This window comes from Mauremys mutica, chromosome 24 (genome assembly GCF_020497125.1).
Source record: "Mauremys mutica isolate MM-2020 ecotype Southern chromosome 24, ASM2049712v1, whole genome shotgun sequence".
Classification (NCBI taxonomy): Eukaryota; Metazoa; Chordata; order Testudines; family Geoemydidae; genus Mauremys; species Mauremys mutica.
The window spans coordinates 304,882-328,396 of record NC_059095.1 but is presented as its reverse complement, the minus strand read 5'-3'; the positions used below and the strand labels follow the sequence as shown (position 1 = coordinate 328,396).

General features: G+C 40.9%; 1 protein-coding gene across 5 annotated transcripts in view; it reads left to right on the top strand.

Moving 5' to 3' along the window:
• The first annotated feature begins 241 nt into the window (after positions 1-241).
• The window catches only part of EPS15L1 (epidermal growth factor receptor pathway substrate 15 like 1), a 90,237-nt gene continuing 66,963 nt past the window's right edge, over positions 242-23,515 (top strand). For 3 of the 5 annotated variants that reach the window (XM_044998531.1, XM_044998530.1, XM_044998532.1), the window contains exons 1-11: positions 242-467; positions 12,572-12,613; positions 12,810-12,899; positions 14,263-14,310; positions 16,009-16,104; positions 16,488-16,550; positions 17,760-17,885; positions 19,281-19,340; positions 19,741-19,977; positions 20,617-20,774; positions 22,578-22,734. In XM_044998531.1, coding sequence (XP_044854466.1) covers positions 438-467; positions 12,572-12,613; positions 12,810-12,899; positions 14,263-14,310; positions 16,009-16,104; positions 16,488-16,550; positions 17,760-17,885; positions 19,281-19,340; positions 19,741-19,977; positions 20,617-20,774; positions 22,578-22,734 — 1,107 coding nt within the window. In that variant the 5' untranslated portion in view covers positions 242-437. Of the gene's footprint in view, positions 468-12,571; positions 12,614-12,809; positions 12,900-14,262; positions 14,311-16,008; positions 16,105-16,487; positions 16,551-17,740; positions 17,886-19,280; positions 19,341-19,740; positions 19,978-20,616; positions 20,775-22,577; positions 22,735-23,515 lie in introns of those variants that run through there. The other 2 variants (XM_044998533.1, XM_044998534.1) reach the window with 2 other exon arrangements.

Below are 23,515 nucleotides of genomic sequence, written 5' to 3'. Positions count from 1 at the left end.
GTTAAGCTTAACTCTGTCCTAGTGTATTCCATAAAGTAAATATATTCTCTGGGAACTGAAGGTGGAGACTGGCAATCACGATTCCTGCCTGTTACTCTTGGCTCTGCAATTGACCTTGGGCAAGCCCGTTTCCCCAATGGTTTGTACAAATGGGGATAATGATGGGATCTTGTAAAATGTTTTGACACCCTCAGATAAAAGCAGCTACGGACGGTCTCATTGTTACGGAGTTGCACAGCATTGTAGCGGGACCTCCTAGTCCCCTTACCTGCACATCGAGTCCACCCCACGAGGTCTCAGGACTCCCGGTGAAGCAAGAACAGGCCCGCCCAGTTCCCTGCGGTGCCTGGCAGGGCCCGCTGATCCCTTCCCCCTTCCTTCGGCGACGACCGCTCCGCCTTCCCCCCGCCCCGCCGGAGTCAGTCAGTGGGAGGAAGATGGCGGCGCTCATTCCCCACAGCCAGCAGGTAACCGGCCTGGCCTGGGCCAGAGGCCCCACTAATTGTGGTCGGGGGTTGGACCCCGCCGGGGGAAAGCCCGGGCCAGGGGGACAGGCCTCTGGGTGGCGGCCTGGAACCGGCGCATTAAACCGGCTTCTGGCGCGAGAGAAGAAGCTGGGTGTGGGAAGCTGGGCCCCATCCGGCGCTGGCGGGTCAGTGCTCGGAGGGGGGCAAGCCCCTAGCTCCCCGCAGCAGCCGGGGCGGGGCTGAGCATGTGGGGAGGGAGCCGGCTGATGGCGGGTCTTTGAGCCCCTTACCCAGCAGCAGGCTCTGAGGTGGACTCTCAGGGAGGGAGGACGGATGCTCGCTTCCTCCTTGGGATGAAGATCGTTGATGTTCCTTTTTTCCCCACCCAAGCTGTAGGGCCTGGTATTGAACCACTGTAGTGGAAGGGGCAGCATCATCTTGTGGTGAAAGGCCCTGGACTAGGCCTCAGGACACTTTGATTCAGTTCTCAGCTCTGTTGTAGACTCCTGGGATAACCTTACTTAAGTCAGTTCATTTCTCTATGGATTGGTTTCCCCATTTGTAAAATGGAGCTAATACTGCCTAGTGCACAGGGATGTTGTGAGAAGTTTTTTTTTTTTTTTAAATCTTGGAGAGGTGCTTGCCTACTGTTGTGGTGGAAATGTGGGGGTCAGAAGTACAGTAGAACCTCTGAGTTATGAACTGACATTCAACCACATGCTTCACTTTGAACTTGAAGTACACAATCAGGCAGCAGTGGAGCCCACCTCCATACTGTGTTAAATGTAAACTACTAAAAAAAAGTGAAAGTAGCTTTTTTCTTCTGCATAGTAGAGTTTCAAACCTATATTAAGTCAATGTTCAGTTGTAAACTTTTGAAAGATCAACCATAATGTTTTGTTCAGTGTTACTAACATTTCAGAGTTACCAGCAATCTCCATTCCTAAGATGTTCCATAATTGAGGTTCTACTGTATCGTAGTTGATGGAAGCTGATGACACACACTTGAAAGGCTCATTTCTTCTTACTCCTTATTAGCAAAGAGTGAGTGAGTGGAGTGGGATAATCAGGATTCTGCAGTGGAGAGAAGGACCCTGAACAATTTGGACACATTTTATTTTTAATGCTTGTCATTATCATAGGAATGTATAGCCAGAAGGGACCTCTAGAAGTCATCAAGTACAACCCCCTGCGCTGTGGCAGGACCAACTAAACCTAGACAATCCCTGACACATATTTGTCTAACCTGTTTTTTAAAAACTTGCAATGATGGGAATTCCACCAACTCCCATGGAAGGCTATTCCAGAGCTTAACTCCCTTATTGGGAAAACCTTTCTAACTATAATCTAACTGAAATCTCTGTTGCTGCAAATGAAGCCCATTACTTTTGTCCCTACCTTTGATGGAAATAGGGAACAGTTGATCACCATCCTCTTAATAACAGCCCTGAACATATTTGAAACCCATCTGGTTTCCTTCCCTCCCCCCACTTCTTTTCTAAAAACTAACCATGCCCAGTTTTTTGTTTCTTTAAAAACCTTTCCTCATAGGACAGGGTCTCAGCCTTTTATAATTGTTGTTGCTTTCTCCTCTGGACTAGCTCAGTTTTGTCCATGTCTATTCTAAGGTGCAGTACCTAGAATTGGACACAGTACTCCACTGAGGCCCAATAGAGGGGACAGTTGTCTCTCAGGTCTTACATGACACTCCTGTAAATACATCCAAGAATAGTTATCCTTTTTTGAAACTGCATCACATGGTTGATTCATATTCTGTTTGTGATCCACTAAAACTCCAGATCCTCACCCATGCTCCTGGAGTTCTCAAAGATAACTGGTAACAGTTTCAATATTGTATCAGCTGGTTTCTTAAGTACCCGAGGATGAATTTCATCAGGCCCTGCTGACTTCAGTACATCTCACTTATCTAAATATTCTTTAACCTGTTGTTTCCCTATTTTGGCTTGCATTCCTTCCCCCTTATTGTTAATATTAATTGTGAGTATCTGGTCACCATTAGATTTTTTAATAAAGACAAAAGTTAAATTGGCATTAAACACCTCAGCTTTCTTGTTGTCATCATTTTTAACTTCTTAGCTCTCCTTCTCTGCAAAATAGAGAACCTATGCTTTGATTCATCTTTCTCTTGTTCCTTATGTATTTAAAGAACCCTCTTCTAACTGCCTTTTATGTCCCTTTCTACATGTAACTCATTTTGTGCCTTAGCCTTTCTAATTTTGTTTCTACATGTTTGTGCTATTCCTTTGTACTCCTCCTTAGTAATTTTTCCATGTTTCAACTTTATGTAGGATTCCTTTTTGATTGTCAGATCATTAAAGTGCTCCTGAGAGCCATAGTGGCTTCTCACTAGTCTTCCTGTCTTTCCTTTGCCTCAGACTAGTTTGGAGTTATGCCTTTAATATTTTCTCCTTGAGAAACTGCCAGCCATCCTGAATTCTCCCCCCCCATGGACCTTACCTACCAGTTCTCTGAGTTTGTTAAAGTGGGAGGAGTTTTTTTTAAAGTTCCATGACCTTATTTCACTGCTCTCACTCCTTCCTTTCCTTAGAATCCTGAAGTCTATTTCATGATCACTTTCACCCAAACTACCTTTCACCTTCAGATTTTCTACCAATTTCTCCAGGTTGGTCAAAATCAAGTCTAAAAGGCCTGTCCCCTGGTTACTTCCACCTCTTTCTGGAACAAAAATGTGTCCCCAATACATTCCCACAACTGCATTACTTTTCTATCAGATGTCTGGGTAAAGCCCGGTCTTATGCTTTGGATATTGGTTTGTTTTATAAATGCCTCAACCACCACCTCTTCTTGATTTGATGGTCTGTAGTAGACCCCTACCATGACACTTGCTATTATATGCTTACCTAAAATCTTGAATAATGGCAGCAATACTTGGTGTTTACATAGTCCTTTACCTCTGCAAAGTGCTTTGCAGACATTATCTAACTGATTTCCTATGAGGGGATAAATCTACCCAAAGTCTTTAAAGTGAAACCCTGTCTTCACCACTTGCAATAGATCAGTCATGTACACCTCTACCTCGATATAACGCTTTCCTCAGGAGCCAAAAAATCTTACTGCGTTATACGTGAAACCGCGTTATATTGAACTTGCTTTGATCCACCGGAGTGCGCAACCCTGTCCCCCCGGAGCACTGCTTTACCATGTTATATCCAAATTCGTGTTATATTGGGTCGCGTTATATCGAGGTAGAGGTGTATTTAGAAAGACAACTGTCAATCTTCCAAGTGTATTTGAATATTTATAGGCAAATCTGATCTAGATTTCAAATGAGGAAGGCACTAGATATTACTAACGACGTTACACATTCCTGGTATTTGTCAGCAAGGTTTACAGTTAAGTGGGGGAGCTCCAGAACCCAAATGAGTAACTAATAAAATGTTTCCACTTTATAGTAGTTATATATTTAAGTCTCTTTTCCCCCCAAGTCCCGAGCTCAGGGTTCTATCTTCTCTTGCAGTTTGTGAGACTTCACTTGGATACATAGTTCCATGCTGTCTTTGCAACATAAGACCGTCTGGCTTCATATACATTTCAGAAAATATTAAAAGCTTTCTATTTCACTTTTAAATTTCACCCCTGAAATGCATGTTCTCTTGTATAGAGCTTTAAAAGCTCAAGCAACTTGCTGACTGAATTGGGTTTTTGATATAAAGTCAAGTAACTCCTTGCTCTCTTGAAGTCTTTGACAAGTTGTGTGTAATTATCATTGTGGAAGAAACAGATCTAGTTACCTTGATGAATCTGTTCAGAAGTCAGACTTTTGCAAAATAGTTGTTACTGTTTTTACACAACTTACTGTGCCATACAAACTTAAATGTGCCATGTACTGACCATGAGTAATAAATTTTAAAATACCCACCATATTTTGCACTGCTTTTAAGAATGCCAGAGTGAAACTCCAGTGGAGTTGTCTTCAAAAAGTAGTATCAACATGCTCAGAATAATTACTTAAGACACATTTTAGCGCTCTGAAGAAATAATGTGGGTCTTTTTAAAAAGAAAAAGTTTTATCACACTCTAAGTAGTTATGTTTCCACAGTGTTTGATATAATTTGTTGTACAACACAATTTGCCAAGTGCCTCATTATGGGAAAGTGTTGCTATCTAGCCCTTTTTTGGGCACAGATCAGAGCCCTGATTGGCCCCAGATACGTTTTTCACTGTTGCTAATTTGTATTCTTGCTAAGTTTCTAGCAAAGAAAGAATTCCAAAGTTGGCTTTGGTTGCGACGAGGCTGTAGTCACACATACCCCAGATGGATAAAACAGAATTTTTTAAGTGAAAGACGGCAAGCATTCTGTCTTTTATTTATTAATTCTAAACAAAATATACAAAGGAAGCAAAGGACTGTCCTTGTGGATGCACTTTGCTTTCATGATTTTGCTTAAACTTTAGGGTAGAATTTTTTTCAATAATTACCCTAATTTTGTGGTAGAAAGCATTTCTGATCTGATAAACAGTATGGCTGACAAGCATCTAAAAGAAAACCCACAAGTGTATAAATATTATACTAGATGTTTTCATGATATGTACGGATGTTTACAATTTAAATTTGTGATTAGACTCTGGCCTTTCATATCAAGCTATCATTTGTGATATCTTAGACTTCAGAGGGGAACATTTTTTCTTTCATAGAAGTTGGTAGTTATAGTGCTTGCTAAAGACTTATCTAATAAAGTAGGTAAAACAGTTTTACAGTGGATTGATAAAATGTACCCCATATGGCACGTCTCGGATATTTACCATACTAGAAATCCTGCTTTTATATGGTTAGTTGCACATGTCTCCTTTGATGTTTGGGAGCTTTGTTGTTCTAAGTTCTCTTGGCATTATCTATTTGTATGCAATTTGTACATGTTACTGAAAGACTAGGTCTTCTTGCTGTGGACAGGATATAGTTCTTTCTTTCAACATTGATACATTTTCTAAATAGGTAGTTAGCAGTGTTGGATAGTTTCCTTGGAAAAGGTGTGTGTGTGTGTACCCACCCACCGAAGTGGAATACAAAAGAATGGGGGGGGGGAACAGATGTAATACTTTAAGTATCTTTACATGGAGGCATCCAGAATAAGACTGGGCATAAGTGATTGTAAACATTTAAATAATGACTCAAATGGGCTGTATTATTTTTTGTTTATACAGAATGCAAAAATGTGAGGTGCTTGTAATATATCAGTAATGTTCCCAGTAAATGAAGTTTTGTTACATTGAACCTTCTGTTTTATACAGTCTAAGGTTCCAGTTCTGCAAATCAACATTTGCTTAATTTTAAGCATGTGAATAATCGCATTAATTTTAACTCAGCAGGACTTGCTTGTGTTTAAAGTTAAGCATGTACATGAGTGTTCACAGGCTCAGGGCCTAAAAGCATGCCTATAAAATCAAATCTCAATGCTATATCAAAACAGGAAGTGGTGGTGATACCCTTTGATAAATTTAATTATGTATATTTTACCTCACCAGCGCTCTGCCAGCTATTTAATCTCCCCTGGGATTTCTACTAGCTTGCCAAAGATAAAAATCAACATGACACAGACCATTTCCATCTTTCCCCAAATATGCACAGATACCCCCAAAAATGGTCAAAGTGAAGGATGAGCAATATTCAGTTGTGTACCAGTCAGAACTCAGAAAGGGAACTGTGTATTATTGGAAAGCCAGGATTCTTCCCTTCCTAGTGGTACATCAAGCACATGCTTCTAATTCTGTTAAGACACAAGATGTATGTGCACATGCGCATACCCACGGACGTAAATGTTATAGGTGGAGCTAGAAGCTCCACCTATACTTCAGTTAGCCTGACATTTCCCCTTGTAAGACCCTGTTTTCAGTTGCCTATATCTTTGCCAATTTTTAACTATTTGGCTTAGAATTTCCCAAGTCAAGTATCTGTCTCAGCCTTCATATTTTAAGAAAGTTTTAACAAAAATGGTCCAGCCATTTCTGAGGAAAATACTGGGGGGGGGATCATTTTGCCCATGATTATATTAAAAAAAACAACAACAAAACCCACAATCTTAACTGTTTTCTTGAGAAGCTATAGTTCTAGTGTGCCTCCGTGTTTTAGAGCAGGAACTTGACATTTTGGCAGGGGGTTGCCTTTGTGTCAGGGATGAACCTTTTGCTATTCTCGTGGGGGAAAATAAAAGCCCAAGTTTGGCCATCTTATAAGACTCTGGAAAAAAAAAATCTAAGTTTGCACATGTGCAGTAGAGATTGGCCTCTAGATTCTCTGAAGATTCTGTCTGTACCAAGCATGCTCCAACCCAGGACTACATGGGCTGAGCAGGACTTTTCCTGCCAATTGTTGCAGATCACTATGTCACAGCACCAGAACCAAGAATATGGAGACTCTCTCTCTTGTTTTCTCAATGTTCCCTCTGGGGAACAGGCACTCAGGCAGCATGGAGGAGGAAACGGTTTGATTAGAATACAGAGAGAATAAGCCAGACCTAGGGAGGAGGACAGGTGTGGCAGAGGGAGCAGACTGGGACAAAGAGCCTGGCAAGGGGAAGATTTAGGATTGTAACCTAAGGGGAGGAGAACTGGGAGCTGAATTGGACTGGGACTGTGAGGGCAAGGAGGCTGGCCCTGCTTGACAGTGGAGAGGGAGACTGGCACTGTCTGGGCAATGAGCCTGGGGAGGGAAGACTCACTAAGACAGCCCAGAGGGAAGATGTGGACTAGCATGGAGCCTGGGACAAGAAGCTGATGGGAGAGAGGCAGTACAGGGAGAGGGTGGAGAGGATGTGACAGAATGTGTTAGGCTTGGGGGAACAGGAACAGAAGGGTCAGTCCCCTCCACAATTTGGAATAAACCAAAGATTGTTAGTCTTGCTGTTCCTCTGCGGTCATACATTTTTGTGGAAACCCCTTTGCAAAATGGGTCTCATCCTCTACTAGTGACAGATCCATGAAGAGGATGTCAATTTATTAATGCTATCACTTTTTCTGTTAGCTTAAATGGCAGAGGTCTGTAGTATGCATCTCAAGGTTTCAGCCCTACTGGTGATCCGTGAGGGTGCTAGTTATGATTCCACATGATGGAATTTCTGGTTTTTCAGTTTGCTTTTTTTAAACACCTACATAATTACAAACACATGCATATCCACGCGGGGGGTGGGATTATGATTGCAGAGGTAATTTAATTCTAGTTTTTCCTAAGTTTTGAGTGTATATCATATCATACTTTTAATGTAGTTTGTGTGTGACGTGTATGTACAACATACAAATAAAATAGGGATTGCATAATCAAGAAATATACAGCTGTGAATTTAATCACTTTGAACATGTCAGCATGCACTATTACATTTTGCTCTGGTGAAATGTTGGTGTTGTGGTGAAAACTTGTCTACAAATGTCACTGGACAGGCTGTTTGGAGAAAGCAGATATAGTTTAAAGAGAAAAGGCACAACACACCATAGACCTGATTTGAATGATAGCATTTTAAACATTGCATAACTTAAGTGTGTGGGAATTTCTCTATATAAATTCAACAAAGAATCCTGTGGCACCTTATAGACTAACAGACGTTTTGCAGCATGAGCTTTCGTGCGTGAATACCCACTTCTTCGGATGCAAGTAGTGGAAATTTCCAGGGGCAGGTTTATATAGGCAAGCAAGAAGCAAGCTAGAGATAACGAGGTTAGTTCAATCAGGGAGGATGAGGCCCTGTTCTAGCAGTTGAGTGAAAACCAAGGGAGGAGAAACTGGTTCTGTAGTTGGCAAGCCATTCACAGTCTTTGTTTAATCCTGAGCTGATGGTGTCAAATTTGCAGATGAACTGGAGCTCAGCAGTTTCTCTTTGAAGTCTGGTCCTGAAGTTTTTTTGCTGCAGGATGGCCACCTTAAGATCTGCTATTGTGTGGCCAGGGAGGTTGAAGTGTTCTCCTACAGGTTTTTGTATATTGCCATTCCTAATATCTGATTTGTGTCCATTTATCCTTTTCCTTAGAGACTGTCCAGTTTGGCCGATGTACATAGCAGAGGGGCATATGATGGCATATATTACATTGGTGGATGTGCAGGTGAATGAACCGGTGATGGTGTGGCTGATCTGGTTAGGTCCTGTGATGGTGTCGCTGGTGTAGATATGTGGGCAGAGTTGGCATCGAGGTTTGTTGCATGGATTGGTTCCTGATCTAGAGTTACTATGGTGCGGTGTGCAGTTACTGGTGAAAATATGCTTCAGGTTGGCAGGTTGTCTGTGGGCGAGGACTGGCCTGCCACCCAAGGCCTGTGAAAGTGTGGGATCATTGTCCAGGATGGGTTGTAGATCCCTGATGATGCGCTGGAGGGGTTTTAGCTGGGGACTGTATGTGATGGCCAGTGGAGTCCTGTTGGTTTCTTTCTTGGGTTTGTCTTGCGGTAGGAGGCTTCTGGGTACACGTCTGGCTCTGTTGATCTGTTTCCTTATTTCCTCGTGCGGGTACTGTAGTTTTGAGAATGCTTGGTGGAGATTTTGTAGGTGTTGGTCTCTGTGGGGTTAGAGCAGATGCGGTTGTACCTCAGTGCTTGTCTGTAGACAATGGATCTTGTGGTGTGCCCGGGATGGAAGCTGGAGGCATGAAGGTAGGCATAGCGGTCAGTAGGTTTTCGGTATAGGTTTTCTATATAAATTGCTATTTTAAAATTTTGCACACATTGAGTGTTTTCATTTTTAAATGGTTAATGTACCCAGGGATGGGGGATGGGGCTGTTTTGCTCCAGACACAGTTTTTCCTCAGTTTCTATATTGTGCTCTATTCATTGTAACCTCTACAAACTTCTGCCCAAATAAAATGTTCCATCTCTTGTGTGTGAGGCTATTAAACAAGCTTTTTTATTGTTTTGATCTATTCAGCCAGAAGTCTGGGAAACTAGACAATTATTCCCCAGTTATTTGACTGTAACGGGGTCACACTCACCTCTCGTGAGCACCCCTTGGCCGAGTGCATATGCCTGCACTCTCTCTATTTGTGGTGGTCTTCGGAGACTCAGCCCTCCAGCCAAGTCATACACAGTCTGTCTGATAGAGAAAAGCAGCGCAAACCCCTTTCAGAGTATAAGTCCAGCAGCAGCCTCTCTCAGAGCCTTCTGTGGTGTCTCTGTTTGTCCTTGCTCCGGAATAGATCAGTGCCCCAGGGCTTCTTCCCTGGAGGCAGTGTCTTTGCCCTCTCTGGGCCTTTCTGTCCCCAGCTCTTCAGCTGGGCCACTACAGTTCCCCTTCTGGGGTGCCTCAAACTCCAGGCCACTTTCCACGGAGGGGGATGCAACACCTGCCTCTACTCCAGGTCCCAGCCCAGGGATTCTATAGATGGCAGCCATTCACAATGTCCCTTTAAATAGACTGGGTTACTGCTATAATTCCCTGGGCTACTTTCCCATGGTTCCCACACATTCTTCATCCTTATCTCAGGGCCTTGTCCTTGTGGAATCCTAGCAGCCAACCTGGAGCACCAGCCACTCTCCTCTAGCTCTAACAGAGAACTGAACTCACTCTGGTCCTGCAGCTCTTCTTATACTAACCTGGTTGGCCCTGATTGGCTATTTCCCACACAGCCACTCTAGACCTCTCTATTGCCCTTTTCTGGGGCAGGGTGTGGCAGGCCCATAAGCCCTCATCCACCCCATCACAATGACTTTAAGTGTTGGGAAGGCTGCGGAGGGGGAGAAGCTATACACAGTTTAATATTGTCTGCTGCTTTTGAATAACAATGTTAATGTTAAAAAAAATCTAAACTCTCAAGTCACTAGTGTTACAGTTCTCATAGTAATGTTAATTTGGTTACATTGCATATATTTATCCTAAACTTATGTTTCTGTACCCCAATCCTTCAAAATGGGTCCATGCAGGAAGACTTCGCTAACTCAGGATCAGGGTTAAATATTAACATTAAACTTTATTGTTCAGAGCATTCCGTAAGCACGTAGTGCAGGGATCGGCAACCTTTCAGCAGCGGTGTGCCGAGTCTTCATGTATACACTCTAATTTAAGGCTTTGCATGCCGGTAATGCATTTTAATGTTTTTTAGAAGGTCTCTCTGTAAGTCTATAATATATAACCAAACTACTGTTATATGTAAAGTAAACAAGGTTTTCAAAATGTTTGAGAAGCTTTATTTAAAATTAAATTAAAATGCAGATCTTATTAGTTTAGTGTGATCCTTGCCCTTGCTTTTCATTGCTGAGTTTTCCAATGTCTGGTGGCACGTATTTTGATACTTTAAGCTGCACACAGGCTTCTGAGTGATCAGTTGTTAAGTGGCTGGAACCCCAGATCGGCAGCTGAGGTGAGTGGAGCTGGCGGCTGGTAGGGCTGAGCAGGGCTAGAGGCCTGGACCCTGTCTGGCAGGGGGCCTGCGCTGGTACTCCAACTGGAAGCAGGGCTGGTGCAACCACTAGGCAAACTAGGCGGCCGCCTAGGGCGCCAACATATGAGGGTGCCAAAAAGCGGTGCCCAAAATGTCTGGGATGCTCACCTGGGGCCAGCTAAACATGTAACCCTCTTCCCGCCGCTGTGCGATGGGGCACTGCGGCTTTGATCAGCTCTGGGTGGCCAGGAAGTGATGTCATTCCTCCTCCAGCCGCCGGGGGCACTGCGCTGCTCCCTGCTGCTGTGGCTCTTCCTCAGGGCCCCCGCCCCTGCTCAGCCCCGCCCTGCCCCCACTCCCCTGAGCTCTGCAGCAGGGCCGGGCCTGCACTCACCGGCAGGGGGAAGTGCAGAGACCCAGCTGCACCACCAGTGAGTGCTGGGGGGTGGTTCCCCCCTGCCAGCCTTGCCCCCCTGGAGGCCTGCCCCCCCATGAAAGCCTGGGGCCCCCCCACTCCCCTCCAGAGTCCTGGGGCACCACCACCCCACCCCTGTGGGGGGGCTGCGTAGGGCCCCAGAGTATCTAGGGATGGCCCTGGAACCCTCCACCCTGCTTCCGGCCAACCCCTGCTGCACCCCCTGCCCGCAACCATCCCCACACCCCCTGTCTCCAGCCAGCCCCTGCCGCACCCCCCTGCCCGAAGCCAGCTAGCCCCGCACCCCCTGTCTCCAGCCAGTCCTGCCGCACCCCCCTGCCTGAAGCCAGCTAGCCCCACACCCCCTGTCTCCATCCAACCCCTGCCGCACCCCCATGCCCAAAGCCAGCCAGCCAGCCCCTGGCTGGTTATTCATTTATTTTCATTAAATATGTAGACTAAATAATGAAATTAATTAATTTTCAAGCCAAATGTGTATTAATTCTAATGAACAATGCCACATTATGCAGTATTCATTTTTGAAAGTTTATAATAAGCGATGCTCCGGGGGGAGAGGTGGGGGCGCAAGGTGGAAGGTTCGCCTAGGGTGCAAAATATCCTTGCACCGGCCCTGACTGGAAGCAAGGTGAGTGGGGCTGCAGCGGGGACCTCCGGCTGGCAAGGGGCCAGCAGCCGGAACCCCAGAGCGGCGGCAGGCTGAGTGGGTCAGGCTGCCTGGGGGAAGGAACCTCAGGCCAGCAGCGGGCGATGAGTGGGACTGGCGGTGGGACCCTGGCTGGCAGCCGGCGGTGGAAACCCAGGGCGGTGGCAGGCTGAGTGGCTAAGCCCGCCGCCACTCTGGGGTTTTGGCTGCTGGCTCCTTCCAGCTGGGGTCACAGCCCACTGCCAATCTGGGGTTCCTTCCCCCAGGTCAGCAGCAGGTGCTGAGTGGGACCAGCGGCGGGAACCCCAGAGCGGCAGTGGGCTGAGTGGCTCAGCCCGCCATGTGTGCCCTGGGGGAAGGAATCAAAAATTGGCTCTCGTGCCACCTTTGGTATGCGTGCCGTAGGTTGCCGACCCCTGAAGTAGTGTGTCCAGTTAACAATACAGCCAGAACCCTAATTTTTAGATTCAGAACTTTAAGGTGTTATATTATGATATTGTTACAAATTTATGTTTTTGTATTTTAAATATGTAATATTAGTGATACAGAAATAAATAATTTGAATTTAATTTGTTTCATATCAGGATGTACTTTTTTGGCATTCCCTGTAAGTGGAATATATTTGATCATGGTGTATTCTTGCTTTTCTCTCTTTTTGTATCCCACCCACCAACCCTTTTTGTTTTTTAGCTTTCGACTGGGCATCCATTGTATGAGACTTATTACAAACAGGTATGTTTTTAATATACTTTTTTAAAATTGTTTTTCCCCTTTCTAAGTTTAGTTTCTTGTAGTGTTCCCTCTGTTGTGTGGTAACTGTGTATTAATATTGCTCTATTATTGGGTGGTTAAGGGACAGGAGAATCTCCATTCTCTACTTTTGCTTTTGTAGCTGGCATACTTAAGTCAGTTAATTTTTGTTTTCCAGGTAGATCCAACATACACAGGGAGAGTTGGGGCTAGTGAAGCTGCACTGTTCCTTAAAAAATCAGGTCTTCCAGACATTATCCTTGGAAAAGTAAGTTAAGTATGTGTGCGTTTATATGGGGACACACATACATTATACAGTATTTTTTCTGTGCATTATGATCACAATTGGTATTGAGTGAATGTGGATGTGGTTTGCTAGAGAGTATGTGCAATACAGTGCACCTCTGATTTTTCTGAACTCCAGATTACCTGTAGATTGGTTGTTACTCCCTTGGTTGCACTGACTAAAGCTTTGCTCCTGTGGATATTTTAAGAGCCCCAGAAAGTTTATAACACACAAGATAAAACAGTTCAGTATAAGGAAGATGAAGGGATAGTTAATAATAAGGTCATATAAAGAATTGCTTGAAGAGGGAGCACCTTGTCAATGAGACTGTTCTATGCTCATGAGACAGCATCTTAGAAGGCACAAAGGAGTGGGAAGAGGAGACAAAGGGAGTAAGCAGTCAGACAAGATGACTGAAAAGAGTGTAGGTAGCAGTAAGGGGAACTGGGAACAGAGATATTGAGATATATGGATGAGGAAAAGGAAACTGAAAATGAAGGGAAGAAACAGGAATCCACCAATGGAGGGATCCAAAGAGGGGGAGATGTGGAGGAGGAAAATGTGGACAGACCGGGGCTGGGAGAGGTGTGATTCCGTGAGGTCAGACAAGAGATTGTTACAGTAATCAAGGTGGGAGATGGCCAGGGTTTGGATAAAAGTTTTAATGGTGGAGGCTTTGAAGAAAGTGTAGATTCTGAAGATATGTAAAAGAGAAATAACCAGTTAATCACAACATTTATTGGACTACTGGAAGGTGCTTAGATACCGTGGTGAAAAGGCTGATATAAGAACCTATTGAGAAAGAAAGAGACTAGCTGTGATGAGAAATGAGTTAGATGACAATGATTGATTAGAGATTACACAATAAAGTGAGTAGATTTTAAATTACTAATTTTAAAACAAAATATTAGAAAAATCTGTATCTGCTGCTGGGTCATGAGTTCAGGATTATTGGGAGCTCCTCTCTACAGCTGCAGGCCAGGGAGTGCAGGAAAATGCGTGATCACTGTTCTGTGTATGTTGGTTGAGATGTGATCTCTAATGCAAGAGACATTCAGATTGTAGGATGTAAGGGCCTGATCCAAAAGTCATTAAAGGTAGTGAACAGACTCCCATTGACTTCAATGGAGTTTGCATCTGGTTTTGTGTGATGGATTTGATTTTAAAATAAAGAGCACTTTCTTTTTTACATATACTTTAACAATTTGAGGTTTAAAATTTGTAAAGCAAATTTTGCAGTTCAAATTTTGAAATATAGAACAAACAATTCAAGTACTAATGTTTTCTATTTGAGCTTTCCAATATACATGTATTTTTAATTTTATAATTATTTTTATTTCCACAGATATGGGATTTGGCTGACCCAGAGGGTAAAGGGTACTTGGATAAACAGGTATATAAAATGTGCAGTGAACATGAACATAAATCTATCATATAACCCTGCACACTTTGGCCTTGATTCAGGAAAGCATCCCGATTCAGGATAGTACTTAAGTTCCATTGATGTTACGCATGTGCTTACATGCTTTACTGCCTTTTTCAGTGCTCCTCATACCCCAATATGTATCTACTATTCTAAACTAATGTAATTAAAATGGATAATCTGGAGATATTTCCATTAGTTAATTATATTTTTCTGTCATTTGAAAAAATAAATGCACATGTGTGACAGGGCGCAGTCCTCTTCTACTGTCTTCTCATTCAAATGGCTCTAATACCTCCAGTTTGTAAACACCGATTGTAGTTTATTTGTGTTTATCTCAACAACCACCCATTATAGTCCCATGCAGCAACTCTGTTTACAGTGATATACAAACATCATCCATGCAGAGATCTCCCTTTACCCTGCCCTGCCTATCCTCTCCCCACCCTTTCTCTTTCTCTCATTTCCTTCTTACACTTCTTTTCTGTGCCTTTCTACTCTTCCAGTTAGTGAATAACTACCTCCTTAGCTCCCTGAGCTCAGACTGATCTAGTAATTAGCCCTGCTTCCCTCAATCAGGCCCTTCACTGGGAAAAACAAATTGGACTTACAGTGACTAGAGTGCTGGTTCGGCTGCTGATTCTCAGCACTCTGTCGCAACTTGTTAAAAATACTCTAGGTATTTGTGGTTAACAAAAATTATGAAAATAAACTAATCAAATACTGTAGCAAATATTGACAATATTTTGATATGCTTAAAGTCCAAGAAATTTAAAAAAAAATTGAAAGCGAACTTCCAAATATTAAGAAAACATTTTAAAGATTATTTAATATCACAAATCACCAACAGACCATTTAAGCTTAAATTACAAATACATACATTAAAATATATTTAAAAATCAGTTTCTCTTTCACTTACTTGCTAGATCTTGAGTTCAGGATTGTGTGTTTCCGTTGCAAAGGCAGAACAGGGAATGCAACTATGCTGGCAGCTCCTGTGAGTGTTTGTAATGGCATCAGTTTTTGGAAGAGAGTTACAAAACCTGAACTCAGGATTTGGCAAATAAATGAATGAAGAATGGCTTTTCAAATTTTGTTTTAAAATGTAATGGCTAAGTCTACCCATATATTGTTGTTAATGATTTGGGATATTAAATAGCTTTTGCAGGTTGTGGGGTTTGGGTTTGTTAAAACTTAGTTCATTTTTAAGAAAAAGTGTTTGGCAACAATGGCTTAATTGTGGGAAAGCATTTTTTAGAATGTATACTATTGATTGGGTTTCTTTCCTTAAGCCAAAAAGACTGTACACAAAGTTGTTGCAAAGTCTCCTTTTTTTTATTTAAAAACCCAGCTGTAGAAATATATAAAGATAGAAATAAATGGAAGGGGTGGGAGTGTGAGAGCAATTAATTTAACATCTCCCCAAATGATTTAGTTGGGGATTGGTTCTGCTTTGATCAGGGGGTTGGACTAGATGACCTCCTGAGGTCCCTTCCAACCCTGATATTCTATGATTCTATGAAATGTGGTTTCATCATTTAAGCAATGGTATCTGCATAGTATCATAAAAAACAATATACAGATTATTCTGCTTAAAAATAGTGAGTTAGATTACTTGTTTTTATTAACAGAATGCCCTGCATTTACTTGTTGTGTTTGAATTTGTAGGGTTTCTATGTTGCATTGCGACTCGTAGCATGTGCACAGAATGGCCATGATGTTAACTTGAGCAATCTAAACTTGACTATACCACCTCCTAAATTTGTAAGTGATATTTTAAGTTTAGAACTGAAGCTTAAAATGAAAACTGGGGAAATCTTTTCTACTTTACAATTACTCTCCTGATAGTTATAGGACATAGATTGTAAGCTCTTTGGGTCAGGGATTGTCTTTTTGTTCTGTGATTGTACAGCACCTAGCACAGTGGGGTTCTGGTCAGTGACTAGGCCCTTAGGTGCTACAGTAATACAAATAAATAATAATATGACATTTAAAGTTTTTTTTCTATTTGGATAAGATATGCAAGAGTTTGTTTTTCTTTTCAGTATAACAAATGAAATACTTCATATCAATAGCCATCTGTAAAACATTTAAATATTAAAGAGAAAGCTACATGTGCATAAACATATTTACTTTTTTCATTTTAGCATGACACTAGCAGTCCCTTATTGATCACACCTCCTTCAACAGAGGCTTACTGGGCTGTTAGGGTAAGTGTAGAAGATAGTACATTTGAATCCATTCTTTAAATGTAAATTCTGATTCTGGCAGCTGTGTTTGATAGATTAATTTTACCAAGAGAACATACTTTCCACTTTGGAACACCATCCTTTATTGAAGCAGACGTGAACATTACACAGTACTGAATATGGATTTTTATTTATTTCTGTATTTAATATAAGTATTGTAACAAGCCTCTGTCAGCATTTGGTACAGGTCTGTCTCATCTTATGCGGGTGTTCGGTTCCGCGGTTAGCGCGTAAAGCGAAAACTGCGTATAGTCAAAATTACATTGAGTTGAATGGCGGGCAGAATCGCCTGCCGGTGCTACAGAAACAGTATTTAAATTGTTATTTTTCTCTTTTTTTTTTTTTTTTTTGCCAACCGCGTAAAGCTGAAATCGCCCATGTTAAATGCGCGTAAGATGCGACAGACCTGTATAATATTTGTAAGAAGCATTGTCCAGGACATGAGGGTTGTGCTCTAAGATTTGTATCTTCTGCCTAGCTGCCAGAGTCAGAGCAGAAGGCACTTTGAGTTAATGTTTGATCTAAAGAACAATGAAACACTTCACCAATCCCATCCCCAAGTATTAGTTTGGAACTTGAACCCACAACCTTCTAAGATTAGGATTTCTTTCGTGCCTGCTGTATGGTCAAATGAAAACAGTAATTTTTGCTACATATCCTGTATTTATAACTTAATTTTCTAATTTTATGTTATAAATGTAAAATAAAATTTCTGCTTGTGTAAAATTTAAATGATCAAATCATTTAAATAGAGGTTTCTAGTTTGTATGTTATATTATAATGTAGGAAGCAAAATCTTTGGAAGTAACACTTCTTAGTAGTGTAAATGATCTCTGAAAGTTTCATAACTTAAAATCTGAGCACCAGTGTGTGAATCAAAATGCTTTGTCTTTCTAGAACACTAGAGAAATGCATATTGTAAACCCAGTCCTGTAATTTCTAGAAAGCTTGTTTTCATACTGAGAAAAATAAGGTCCTAAAGCCTGTTCCATGAGTTTTACATCTAAATACAGCACACTGTTTAGGATCTAGCATACAGGTGTGCGCTGGAAAACTAGGAAGTTAAAATGATAAATTACTGACCAGTCACTTAGTTTCTTGCAAGATTTAATTTTCGACACTCACACAGGCACACTTTTTTACTTATTCAGGCTATTTCTTACCAACTAGGTGGAAGAAAAAGCAAAGTTTGATGGTATTTTTGAAAGCCTTTTGCCAGTAAACGGTTTACTTTCAGGAGACAAAGTAAAACCAGTACTGATGAACTCAAAGCTGCCTCTTGATATCCTAGGAAGGGTAAGTGTGCGGCAAATTTTCCTAACCATTCTTTAATGTAACTTCTCTTTCTAATGAAATTAAAGATGTAATGTAACTGATCATAACAGCATTACTTTAAATGGAAGCAATAGTTCAGATCTAGGCCAAGATTTAAAAAAAATGGCTGCCTAAAGTTACGCTCTCTAAACCATTATTTAGACACTTAAATAAGTAGTCCATTTAAAAGCAAAACAACAAAAAAACTTGGCCCTAGGCTGGATCAGCTTAATTTGTCTTGTATTCTTTTAAGAGCAAGAACTTTAGTTTAAAAATTACTAAATTGAAAAGCAAGTCAGTTTAAAAGGAAAGTGAATGCCTCTTGGTTAGAAAAGCTGTCCTGACCTAAGTAATAATGCCTTTTAGGGCATTATATTCAACTAGCTTTTTTTTCCTAACTAGGAGCTATTAAACCAACTTTAAATATAAACTCTAACTATCATGTATATACTCTGGAACAGGTTGTTCTGTGAAAGCATCAGTAAACCAGGGGTTTTAAATAGTGTTGCATTGTACTTTTGTTACACATTCTGTATTATTTTTGAGCAATCGCTTTGAACTTCTGGGGCTCCCCTCATAAATATGTAATACATGCAGTAAATATCCTTAAACAGTTTTTCTTTTCTTTTCTTTTTCTTTTCTTTTTCTTTTCTTTTTTTAAACCATATTCCTAGCTATATATACTGTTCTGTGCCAGGGCCAAGTCTGGGTTCCAACTAGTTCAACATGAGCCCTATCTCTCCTGAAATATGCTTTCACTCTGACCATGAAAGACCACTTCCTTCTTTGCCTTGATGTGAATGAAAAGGAATTGTTTAACCTTGCACTTGAACATTATGCTGCACTTGGTGTTAAAAGGCTTCAGGCTCTGTATTATTATTTCTGTTTTGGTGATGTCTAGGGTCACTCTATATAAATGAAACAGTCCTGCCCCAGATAGCTTACAGTTTAAATAGACAAGACAGATAAAGTGCAGGAAAGGAAACAGCCACAAGAAGATAGAGACTTGCTTAAAGTCACACCGCAATCTATGCCAGAGCTAGGAAATAGAGCCCACGACTCCTGCGTCGCCGCCTGTCTCCTATCCACTGTACCACTCAGCCTCTCCATCATAATCATATTAGTTATGATAACATAGGCTGAAGTATAAGTTCTAGAGCAGATGAGACTTTGTATCCCTTTATGTCTCGTCAGCCCTAAACATATGCTTCCGTGTATAACTAATATGATCTTCAGAAAATGCACCTCAAATTTCTAGAGGGCATTAACATTCTTAATACAATTAATATTTTCTAACCTACTTATTAACTTATACTCTAACTAATAAAATTTGTTGTAACATGTTCTTCAACTTTAATTTTTGTCTAAATACTGTAGGTCTGGGATCTCAGTGATATTGATAAGGATGGACACCTGGACAAGGATGAATTTGCTGTGGTAGGTTTTAAATTCTGAATTCATTAAAAGTTTGACAAGCAATGTGTAGTTATTGTTGCTTCCTTGAGCTTAGTCTTGAGCATTGCAAACTCCTCCTTTCTGGCCGCTCATTATTCACACTGCACCCTACTCCAGATCATTCAAATTACAGCCACTAAAATGGTCGTCTTCCTTGAAACCCTCCTCTGGCCCTCCCTTGCCCAGAGTATCAAGTTTAAACATTTTGTCCTGCATTCAAAGTCATGTACAACTCTGCTCTGACCTGTATCTCTGATCTTGTCTCTTATCATGTTTACCTCCCTCTCCCTAGTATTTTGGACACTTATCATTGGAAACTGTTTGTTGTGTGTTCCTCTCTTCATTGGTATATTACAGATATTTTTAACTTTTGCCTTTGCAGGCAATGCATTTGGTATATAGAGCTCTTGAGAAGGAGCCAGTTCCCTCAGTATTACCCCCCACGCTTATACCACCTTCCAAAAGAAAGAAGACGCCAGTTTTTCCTGGTGCAGTTCCTGTTCTTCCTGCAAGTCCTCCACCTAAAGATAGCCTTCGTTCTACCCCATCCCATGGTAGTGTAAACAGCCTGAATAGCACAGGAAGTTTGTCACCCAAACACAGCATCAAGCAAACACAGGTACAAGTCTCATGTTAATTTTTATATCCTTTGCAATGAACTGTGCAAAATAGTGAAATGACTTTTTGCTGGATCACTTTTCTTCCTGAGGAAAGCACTTTTTTGAGAGAAAGTATTTTATGTTTTGAAAACAAATGATGTCACAGGATGTGGGGAATGCTGAATGTTAAAGGGTGAAAATTCTCTTTTAGCACAAATCTTAGTGGCATGATCAGTAGCTTGGGCTCACAAGAGAGGGAGCTTGTCCCTGCATCAGCGCTAGCAGCAGTATAGGGATGAATCTGCGCCCAGGACTCCAATATGGATCTCCTGAGTTGCAGTGCAGAGCACTGTCAATAAGCACACCAGTCTGAGGTGTTAGTAAGTCTGTATATAAATAGGAAGAATGTACCCAGTTTATGAACATTCTGTTTCTCAGTATTTGTGAGATGCTCACATACAGTATTAATCTTGATATGTGACTGAAGGGAAGGGAAATGTCAGTGAACTGTTTATAGGCTTGATCCTACAATATGTTGTGCACCCCTCAGTTTCTGTTGACGTTGAGAGTACTCAGCATTATGCACAGGTGAGCCCTCAGTGTATTATAAAGGTTGTATTTGGTTTTTGCTAACGTAACAAAACCTTTTTGTTTTTCAGCCATCTCTGAATTGGGTGGTACCAATGTCTGATAAGGTGCGATACGATGAAATTTTCTTAAAAACTGATATGGACATGGATGGCTATGTGAGTGGCCAAGAAGTGAAGGATATTTTTATGCACTCAGGCCTGTCTCAAAATCTTCTAGCACATATATGGTAAGACTTCATCATTAGTTGTTTTGATTTTGCTTTGGTTTGATTTTTTTTTTTCAGCTAGTTGACTCTAGGAAATAGCATTTTTCATCCAGAAATGTGATACTAGCAATTCCCTTGTTGACTGCCACAGCTATTCTTCTTCATAGCTGTAGGGCTTCTTTTACCATACTATCTCAACAACATTGCATACATTTATAAATAAGGATAAAGTCTCTCAAGGAGAACAACCAAATCAATTTTCTTCCCTTCCTCTCATATTCAGATTAAAGTTGTTTATTTGATGGAGTAACAAGCCTTATGGATGGGGGTAATCAGATGTGATATATCTTGACTTTAGTAAGGCTTTTGATACTGTCTCACATAACCTTCTCATAAACAAACTAGAGAAATGTAGCTTGGATGAACCTACTATAAGGTGGGTGCACAAGTGGCTGGAAAACCAGACTCAGAGTAGTTATCAATGGTTCACAATTAAGGTGGAAGGACATATTGAGTACGGTCCCGGAGGGATCTGTCCTGTGTCCAGTTCTATTCAATATCTTCATAAAGGATTTGGATAATGGCAAAGAAAGTACACTTGTTAAATTTGTGAATAATACCAAGCTGGGAGGGGTTCCAAATGCTTTGGAAGACAGGATTAGAATTAAAAATGATTTTAACAAACTGGATAAATGGTCTGAATTAAATAGGATGAATTCAGTAAGGAGAAATGCAAACTACTACACTTAGAAAGGAATAATCAACTGCACAAATACAAATGGGAAATGACTGGCTAGGAAAGAGTACTGCAGAAAAAGATGGGGGGTTATAGTGGGTCACAAACTAATATGAGTCAACAGTGAAATACTGTTGCAAAAAAAGCAAAAGTCATTCTGAGATGTATTAGTAGGAGTGTTATAAGCAAGACATGAGAAGTAATTCATCCACGCTACTTAGCATTTTATAAGGCTTCAACTGGAGTATTGTGTACAGTTCTGAAAACCACACTTTGGGAAGGATGTGGGCAGATTGGAGAAAGTCCAGAGGAGAGCTACAAAAGGGAAAAAATTGGGTTTGTTTAGTCTGGAAAAGAGAAGATTGAGGGAAGGACATAACAGTCTTCACGTATAAAAGGTTGTTGTAAGAGGAGGGTGATAAATTGTTCTTAATCACAGAGGACAGGACAAGAAGCAACGATCTTAAATTGCAGCAAAAGAGATTTAGGTTAGACATGAGGAAAAACTTCCTAACTGTAAGGGTAGTTAAGCGCTGGAGCACGTTATCCAGGGAGTTATGGACTCTCTGTTATTGGAGGTTTTTAAGAACTGGTAGACAAACACCTGTCAGGGACGATCTAAATAATACTTAATCCTGCCTGGACTAGATGACCTATGAAGGTCCCTTCCAGTCCTACATTTCTATGATACTATGATTCTACTTGGAAGGCATTGGAGAGATCTATGAAACTTTGAAAACATACCCCTCCTTATCATGTCTCTTTAATAGTGGCATAACTTGCAATCAGTACTCATATTATATAGACTATTCCATGAATGGGAACATTTTATCATCCTATCACTCAACTGGCTAAAAAGTCAAAGGCATTTTTTCCAAGAAAAGATGATGTTTCATTCAGCTAAGTGCATCTAATAAAACATTCATAGCTCAGCGTGTAGAACTTTTCCAGTGAGGAAATGGGCTCTGATGAGGCCAAAACAACAATAAAATTATATGTATTTGTATCTCAGATTTCATTGTAATAATAATAGTTGTTTGGTTTATAACACATTTTGACTTACGATAAGAATAACCAATTTCTAACAGGGCATTGGCAGACACAAGACAGATGGGAAAGCTAAGCAAAGATCAGTTTGCACTAGCCATGTATTTCATTCAACAGAAGGTCAGTAAAGGGATTGATCCTCCACAGGTGTTGTCCCCAGATATGATCCCTCCTGCAGAGAGGAATACTCCCATACAAGTAAGTAATTGGTTATTAATAAATATATTGCTCTACTGGACCAATATGTGATTTGAAAGTAACTAGCTTTGAGAGCTGTTCATTTTTTATTTATATTTTGTACCCATTGAATTGCTGAATCTTTAACTTACAAGAATGTTTGTCTATCTTCTGTTTATAACTGATTTTCAGATTTCAAAAAATGCTTCATGAATTGGTTATAAATTGCAAAAAATCATATTAAATGAGTTGTCCGTTACCTTGGTAGCTTTCAAAAATATGAGGCCAGTTTCACAATTACCAGAGGGAATCCTACCTTGTGCCTGGAAAAATTCCAGTTTAAAATTTTTATTAAAAAAATATATCTTTCATCACAAAAGTGGTGGTGATATTTTGTCTTATTTATCAATCATTCTCACGTAAGGGAAAACTTTTCCAGCATGATGATGATAGGTTAGACTAGAACCCTGCCATACTTAGCAAGTTCAGATGAGTGAATGGGAGTTGCTCTTAGTAAAGTATCTCTCTCCCTTTCTCTCTTAACCTTATTTCCAAGCTTACACTTTTCATTCACTGTTGTTGCCATTGATCCTTGTACTATTAGATAATGAGTAACATTTTCAAACGTGACTTAGGTGCTTAAGTGTCATTGAAACTTGAGATTTAAGTTCCTAAGTGCTCAAATCACTTTTGGAAATAGGATGTAGGTCCCTAAATCACTTAGGTGCTTTTAAAATTGTTAATGTTTGACTTCTGTGTCAACTATATCTTCTACAAACAGATGATTAACTGTTATGAATTG